Below are 9,059 nucleotides of genomic sequence, written 5' to 3' on the forward strand. Positions count from 1 at the left end.
ATATAATTTTAGCAACTATTTTAATGCTATTATAAAATATAAGTAGAGAATCTTCTTTTCTATCAAGGAAGAAGACATGGTAAAGTATAGTTTATTGGTAATTCCAATAAATATCTTCCTTTATTCTTTGTTCTAGGTTTGGATAAAATTGAGTTCTTACAGAGTCATGAAAACCAGGAGATCTACCAGAAGGCCTTTGATCTTATTGAGCATTACTTTGGGACCGAAGATGAGGATAGCAGCATTGCTCCCCAGGTTGACCTTAGCCAGCAGCAGTACATCTTCCAGCAGTGTGAGGCTCCTATGGAAGGTTTCCAGCTTTGAAGCAATACTCTGCTTTCATGTTCCTGTGTCAGACCAGGCTACCCAGTCGAGTCCTCTTGTGGAGCCCACAGTCCTCATGGAGCTAACTTCTCAAATGTTTTCCATAATACTGTTTGCGCTCATTTGCTTGCCTTGCGCACCTGCTCTCTTATACACATCTGGAAAACCTCTGGCTCTCTGTGGGGGAATACCCTTATAATAAAAGGGTAACCAGAACGGCCCACTCTTATGGAAAAAATCCCTAGGCTTTGGAGATCCGCACTTATATTAGAGTCATGGAAATATATACATATAATGTGGCTCCCTTTTTTGTCAGGGAGAAGAGAGGACTCTTCCTCATTCCCTTTAAAGTGGGGAAAAAAAATACTGACATTAAAAGATAAAACTAAGACCTTTATCTTGAATTTCACACAACTACTTGTGACAAGGGAGATGTTTAGACCTGTTGTGTATACTTCAGAGTACTTTTCATGAGTTCTTCCACAGTGAACCCTTGGATTACCTAGTGGCTTTTTCTAGCCAAATTTACATTAATCCTTATTGAGACTGGATGGTTTTCTTTCTTCTATTGGCGCCATTCTTCAGATATTAAAGTTAAACCATCCATCCCTCACCTTCAGCCTTCAGTGAATGCTTTCTAGTTGTCTGGAATGCTGAAGAATTAACACTTTGACTCTTAAATGTGATACTGGTTTGCAGATTCTCTTAAAGCAGAAAAAAGAGGAGCACGTATTAATTTGTATAGCTTTTGCTTCTCTTTGGTCTTATGTGACTTAGGATTTGGAAGTGGTTCAGTTCTAATACTGGTATGAAGATTTAGAATCCTTAGTAATCAAAAACATCCTATAATTCAGTTAAAAAATAAGAGGAAAAAAAAAAAAAAAAGGACCTGAACCCTCCAATTTTCTCAGACTCAACCCATATGACTAGAGGCTGTGTTTCTGCATTACAACAAATATTTCAGGCTTTGTGGTCCTGATCAAGGTCCTCAGTAAATTGGAGTTCACCCTAGGTGCTTTTCCCCCTGTGACTGGCAGATAACACATACTTTTAAAGGATACTTAAGGATTTTTTTTTTCTTAGTCAAGTGCAGCTTGATTCTTATATATTCCTGCTGCATATATGATCCCTATGATGTAGCATTCTTAAGAAAAACAACCATCTTCTCAACATGACCTGCTTAACCCGAATAAGGGCAGTGATCTTTTTTTCTAATAACTTCATTGTTCCCTACTAATTTTATTTAATCTACTACTATCTTTCCCCTGTCCCCTAAATAAAAATGTGTCCACCTTCTGGCTCATTTAATGATGACTGCAATCATAAACCTGCAAATGGCGCTTCCAGTACTGTGTTCACTGATCCACATTTTGCTTGGACTGGAATGAAAAAATAAGCTTAATTGCCAAGACAACTGCAACTGAGTTCAATACGACTTCTCGGTGCTAGTTGGCCATCTTGACTCAATGTTGGGATACACTATCAGAGAAGATTTTTTGATGATGATTCTGTTCAAAATGAATTCCGAAGGAAAAGTTGGTGACTTCTGTTTCAGAGTATACCCTTTTAAACCTCTTTAGACTTACCCTGTTCTAGAGTTCATAACCCCAAAGTGTAAAAACTATCTGGAAGTTGCCCCTGACAAGCTATTGTACTTCTCTGATGAATCCTGCTGAATGTAGGAGATACTCAGAGCTTTCATACCTCATCATGATGTTCTTTAAGCAGCCAACTTATGTGACCTGATTTAAACTTTTAAAAAACCCACTTCATTCAAACTAGAAAGATTCAAAGACAAAGGACATTTATCAACCAAGAGTGACGCATTCTTCGCCTCTAGTCTGTAGTTGTGTCTGTGCTCTGGGATGGATACCGTCTGATGTCTGTTGTTATTGATGGAGCAGCCACAGCAAAACTAGTCAACTCCCATCTATACTGTTACTTTTTCTAGTGCTGCTTTGTGCTGAGAGAACATTTTAGTTTACTGCACTTGACTTGTAAAAGACTTTGATTCTTTGTAATTTTAGGGATAAATTAGGTGGTTAATTTAAAGAAGAACTTTCAATGTTGCCTTTACATCACATTAAAATATAACTTCTTTCAGAAGGATAATAGAAGCACTGATTCAGAGTAAAAATCTTGTTTTTAGCTTTCTTTTTTTGTGGCTGAGTTTTTTTAAATTGTAAATTACTGGTAACATGTCATTTCTATAGGATGTTTTAAATTATGTATCTTCTATTGGATAGTTAAATTTTTTTTTTCCATTTTATAAACCAATTTGAATGGAAAAGAATATAAAGCACACCAGTGTCTCACCTTGTTAGAGTAGTGTATGGTGGGAAGTTTTGCTAACAATTGCAGGTATCTCAATGAATGAATTAAAACAAAGAAAGTTCCGTTTAACTGATGTGATCTGTTTTGTTTAAAACAGAAGAATTTCTCTCACCTCTGGTCCTAAAAGTTCATGAACCTTAAGATCTGAACTGAGCTTTTATTTTTTTAAGTATAAAAATTGAAATTGACTCAAGATATATCACAACATAAACGTGTGCTGGCACTTAATTGATGAAGCAGCCTTTTTGGTAATAGAAATGGCCTTTTTAAGGGTTAATTGTAAATCCTATTTTGTTTCTCTGGAAGATTCTATTTAGTTTGATTTATTCAATATTTTTATCACAAAAAGTGTGTTACTCATTACAGAAGTATATTGATTTCAACAGAAGAAAACTCAGTGTAGTTTTGTATGCTGATGAAGGAAAGTGACTGTGTTTTTCCTCCCCACTGACCTCCAAACTTTGAAAGTGTATTCTTTGTAATGAGAACTTTGGTCGGGGGAGAAAAGTATTCAAAGAATTTGGGGTATAAAAGTACCTGGTATCTGAAGGACCAGCAGATAGGTAATGGTTGAATGTAGAAATACCAGGGGAAAGTTGAGATGGTGGACAGAAAGAAAAGATTGAGGAGACAGAATTTTTAGTGGAACACTTTATGTTGTCACTAACTAATCAAAATCCTTTTTAGTTATTGCCTATGTCAGTAGTACTGCTTTTGAAAACTGTTGCCCAAGGATTGTTTCTTCGTATACCTGATAAGACTGATTTGACTTTGGGATGTTTTCAGCCTTATTATTACAGAGGAAAAACCAGCAGTTTTCCCATAATAAATCTAAATTATTCCAGGTTGCTGCTGATTTTGGCTAAGAAAAAAGCATGTAAGTATATTTCATCAGCCAGACTTCACAACTAAATCCTCTCATCAGTGACTACCTATAGGCAACTTAAATTTATTTCTCTAGTGCAAAATAAACATTTCAGCTGTTTGATACCCCAACTTGGGGCATTATGAAAAGATCTTCTTTGGGTCAAGGAATATCTTCTCTTTCCTACCGATTACTTTGGTGAAAATTGTCTTATCAATAGGCAAGTCATTACAGCTGTTTTAGGGGTTGAAGCTTTTTATGTAAATTGGAAAATTGTGATGTATTAGGATGCTTGTTCACTAATGAAGGGGCTCACTTTTAAAAAGAAGTATTATTTGCCTTCAACTTATGTTATATGCTAACTCCTGCATTCCACATTGGCTCATTTGTGGAGATGTGTGTGCCTGTATATGAAACTCTCAAATATTTTGACATTCTTAATTAATAGGACCATTTCCTTCTGCTAGGTGAACCTGCCCAGGCAGGATAATTTTGGGTTACCTTTTCCTATCAAAAAAGTTAAATTTTTAAAAAAGTAATTGAAGACTGGATGTGACAAGTACATAAGTAGACTGTAATATGAAAAATATAACATGCTTTATTGTCTGGAAAAGGACAGGCTTGTAAGAATGGGTACCTGGGCATCAGAATGATGTCTGGTAAAGAAAAGATATTTGTATATGAATTAAAAGTATCAAATTGTGTTGAATATAAAATACATCTGGAAGCTTGAGGTAAGCAAAGGATATCTAGATGAAGTTCCATTCTGTTTTCAATTAAGTATAGGTAAAGAAGTCTCTCTTTCTGAAGGTCAAGATAAAGGCACTTTGTCTTTATCTGAGCATCTGTTATGTTATGGCTAAGAACTTCCTTTTTCTTAATCCTCCAACTGCTTGTTTTCTTAATCCTCCCAACTGCTTTTTGAGGTGAATAATTATCACTCTATTATAGATGTCAAAACAAGACACATGGGAAATTACTTTGCTCCATGGTCACAATCCTTAGATACTGGCTTCCAAGGGAGGAGAGAATACCTACCAAGTTCTGTCTTGAAGAAAGCAGTGCTTGTGATGTTCTATGCCTAGGAACTCCACAACTAGACTTTTCAGCAGCCACAGATGGGCAAGCCTATTTTGTAGGACCATTCATCCTGATTTCCTCATCATTGGCTCTCTGCTCCCTTAGGACAACTCCATCAGGTATAAATTGCTTTTAGTTTACATAATCTGGTGTTGTAGGCCCTCTCAACCCAGACGTTTCCCCCCTTTTGTGGTGCTAAAATTCTGTATATCCTAACAAGTACAACAAAGGTTTTTTGTGTTTTTTTAAAAAGGACACCAGATGTGGTGGCTCACACCTGTAATCCCAGTGGCTCAGGAGGCTGAGGTAGGAGGATTGCAAATTCAAAGCCAGCCTCAGTAATTTAGCTAGGCCCCAAGTAATTTGGCAAAACCCTCTTTCAAAATAAAATAGGACTGGGGATATGGTGCAGTGGTTAAGTACCCTTGTTTCAATCCCTAGTACAAAAAAAAAAAAAAAAAAAGAAAAGGGGGCAAATGATTGATTTTGAGTTCAGTAACAGAATAAAAGGAAGACATTGACGAAAGGTAAAACTTTGTAATGAAGAATTACTTCTTCCTAAAAGAGTATCATCCCACAGAGGTCTTGTTTTACTGTGTTTTCTGTTTAGTATATGTTTACCTCATTTTGGCCACTCCATGACCTTTTTCACAGTGTTCTGACACTGATTTGGAAGGGCTTTAATGATTCTTTATACTCTAATGCAGTCTGTCAGGCCATGGGTCAGTGCCTTGCACATAGTAGACATTCAGTTAATAAGTGAATGAAGGAATATACATCTTTGTGATGTGGTAAAGGGTACTAGATTACAAAAGAAAACTCAAAGGAACTCCTTTATGCTATTGTTTGAAACTAAGATTAATAACTATTAAAGCAATTATCTCAACATCTAAGTGTTTTATATGTAGTTACTTTTCAGAAAACAATATGACCTGAAGTTTGCAAAAGCAAATGTCATAGTGGGTCTGTTATTTTAAACACAACAACAACAAAACAGAAAAGTTGATGGGTACGTTCTACAGGTTAACTAATATATAATCCACCCCATGCATTTTATACCAAAAATGCCTCATCAATCTAATCTGGCATATTTTAAACTAAGGAAAAACTTGGCAGATATATACAACTGATGTGGAAGTTGGTGGTTGCCTTGGACTGTTGAACAGGAATTTTTTATTTTGACATGTTGTATCTGTTGCACGAGATTATTTTCTTTATCCTTTTCCCAGTTAAGGGACAGATGAGTAGAAACAAAAAGATGGCGGATTTCTTCATTCTGTGACTGCTTGTGTTTTTGGAGATGTCACTAAAGTTTTTTTTTTTAAACAAAAAAATTTAAAGCAAAACATAAGCCTCAGTTCCTGCAGACTTGTTTTCTTTATAGTACAAAATTCTGGATTTACATATTTACTAAAGCTGGCTTGGGTGATTGTTGCCCCTCTTTCACTTCGATTTTGGAAAAATTTTTTTTTTCTAATTTCAAATCAGTATCAAATTTCAAATCATTCTGTGATCATGAATGTTTTTTGCAAAAAATAAAATGACCCTTATACACCTCTTTATCCCCTATCCACTTGACCTGAAAAAACTAGCAGAGTGCAGTGGAGGGACCATCATAAGAAATCACTGCCCTATCTACCATTTGTGTTTAGGACTATTAAGATAAATTGATGAGTACAGGGAAAATGAATACCCAAAGACTACAGTGGTGGGTAGAGAATAGTGCAGAATTTGAGAGAAGCCTGGGCAGGCTGGAATGTAAATTACCATATAAAGAGAGTGGAATTTTCCAAGATGAAATTAGTGATTATGAGAAGAGTCCACTGGGGAAGTCAGCAGTGACTTGGTTTACTGAGGACAGTCCCAGTTTAAATTTGTGTATCATTTTAATATGTTATTTGAGTGTCCTCTGTGTCAACATTTTCTATTTAGAATATTTGCAGAATTTGCTGCAGCGCAAGGGGAATAAACCTTTTGACATAGTTGAGAGACTTTAAATTGTGAAACTTATGAGAAACTTAGTTGATTTCCAGAGGGAGGAAAACTTCAGATCACTTGTCTAGTGAGAATTAAGGGTAACAAAAATAGATAATGTTAAAAAGGGGGTTACCATGTGAGAGATTCTGTTTCAAAGCTCACATGCCAGTCTTAATGTTTCTGCCACTTTGAAGTTACCTGTGTCAGTATTCCTTGCTCCTCCACGCTCTGGCCACCAAGGCCCTCACTTGAAGGAGCTCTAACTGAAATTCCTAGTCTTAATTCATACGTACAACATTAGGACTACTTGTTAATATTAGAAAATGATGAATGAATTAACCAAAATCCTAGTCATATGAAATTCCTAGTCTTAATTCATACGTACAACATTAGGACTACTTGTTAATATTAGAAAATGATGAATGAATTAACCAAAATCCTAGTCATATTGATTTTGATTTTCTCTACACAGTTTCCTGATGCTGTTTGTAAAAAATAAAAATTCCAGATATCAAAAGTGGGTTTTAGTTTCATCAAATTTGGGAGAAAGTTCTTTCTGTGGTTTGTTTATTAATACATTTATTTTTGTGCCAGGCATTTAACCCAGAGGTTATTTACCACTGAGCCACATCACCAACCATGTCCATATATATGTGTTTTGTTTTTTTAGGTGGGGGAGATGGGGCCTCACTAAATTGCTGAGATCAGATTTGAACTTGCAGTCCTCCTGTTGCTGGGATTACAGGCCTGCGACAGCGACAAACCCAGCTGTTCTAACACTAACACATTCTTAATTCTGCTCCCCCTCTCCCTCTACTTCTATCAGACTAAATATATTCCAGCACCAATACCCCAGTCTAGCCTCTGTTTGTTTAGTAGTTTCCCTAGTATATAAACAGTGACTGGGAAAATATAGGTTTTCTTAATATTCTTTGAAACAAAGCCTAATTTTAAAAGCTGCTTTTAAATTGACCTTTTAATGAGCTAATAAAAATGGAAATAGTTGCTGGGTTTGGTAGTGCACGCCTGCAAACCCAGTGACTTAAGGCTGAGTAGGAGCACAAGTGGAGGCCAGCTTCAGCTACTTAACTGAGATGCTGTCTTCAAAAGGAGTGGGGACTGGTGCTGGGGGTTGCTCTTTGGGTTCCAGTGTCACAAATAAATGAATAATAAGTTTTAATGAGGTTTTTACTATGGTTTATGAATTATGGATGAGCCAGGTGTGCCTGTTGTGCCTTATAAAGACAAAACTTTCAAATATCTAGTAAGTACACAATAGGAGACTTTCCAAATGAATTTTAATTTTCAACAAGAGAAAGATATTTGCCCCCCTGACTTTAGCTTGGTTACCAGGAAAACCCTTTACACAGAATAACACCTGCCTCACTCTATGGTAATCACCGTGGGACTGGGGTTCAAACCCAGGCGCTCTTTACTACTGCACTACAGCCTCAGTCCCTTTTATTTTCTGAGACAAGCTGTCGCTAAATTGCCCAGGCGGACCTCCAAATTGTGATCCTCCTGAGTCGTAGCTGGGCTTACCGGCTTATGCAACTACGTTTTGTTCTGTCACTTTCTAATTTGAGCAATTACGGGGATGAAGAAACTAGTCAGTTTACAGTTTCTTTGTAAACTTTTTATTTAAAAGAGGGTAACAACTAGTTACATACATACTTTCATGGCCATTAGCATTTCTTAAAATTGTGGGAAGCTCTCTAAAGCCTATTTAACAGTAATCTTACCCATTTTTTTTTTTTTTTTTGCCACCCACCAACTTCTGCCCTTCTCTGAATCACCTTTGAAGAGATAGGAACTCTTAAGACCACGAGCTCACACATTTGCTCGGTTCTCCCAGTATATCAATGACTTACAGGTCTCTAACAGACAGGTTCTTTATCCTTTTCTAAAGGCTTACAGGGAAAATTTTGGACCAGAAATCTTAAAATCTGGGCATTTAATTCTGTCCACTCCGTTTCCCACAATCATCAAGCAGGCCCTAACACCACCGGGCTTAACATCACAACAAGAGCAAAATCAAAGCCATCTGCAGGGAAGGCACTTGCACGGAGTCACTGGCGAAGGTTGGGTCAAAGCTTGACGCATTTCAGAAATGCATGAAGTTTGGGCAATTTACAAACCAAGGGTGGGCCTAAGACTTTGGCTAAGAGGCGTCAACAAATTCATTACTTTCCTGTGAGTTTCCAAAAAAAATGCATATTCTTTAGGGGAAAAAAAAAAAAAAAAGGCCCACTGAATCCAAAACTAGCAAATTAGGGCTGGGAAATATTCTGTTTAACTTCCCACTCCAAGAAAGCATTTGAACTTGCAGGGCGCGAGCGAAAAGGACCGGAAGTTAACACGGGCGCCTCTTGCGCAGGCGCAGTCGGGCATCTCCCATTGGTCACCTCGGCTCCGGGAGCGGGTCTCTTCGCCTTTGCGCTCTGCTTCCTTTCCCACTCTTGTTAGAGTGGCGGTGTGG

At 37.2% G+C, this 9,059-nt stretch overlaps 1 protein-coding gene across 1 annotated transcript in view; it reads left to right on the forward strand.

The window, feature by feature from the left end:
- Kpna1 (karyopherin subunit alpha 1) overlaps positions 1-5,080 on the forward strand; it is a 59,213-nt gene extending 54,133 nt beyond the window's left edge. The window contains exon 14 of the mRNA XM_047563752.1: positions 137-5,080. Coding sequence (XP_047419708.1) covers positions 137-324 — 188 coding nt within the window. The 3' untranslated portion in view covers positions 325-5,080. The remainder of the gene's footprint in view (positions 1-136) is intronic.
- The last annotated feature ends 3,979 nt before the right edge of the window (positions 5,081-9,059 follow it).

Source organism: Sciurus carolinensis, chromosome 9 (genome assembly GCF_902686445.1).
Source record: "Sciurus carolinensis chromosome 9, mSciCar1.2, whole genome shotgun sequence".
NCBI classification, from domain to species: Eukaryota; Metazoa; Chordata; class Mammalia; order Rodentia; family Sciuridae; genus Sciurus; species Sciurus carolinensis.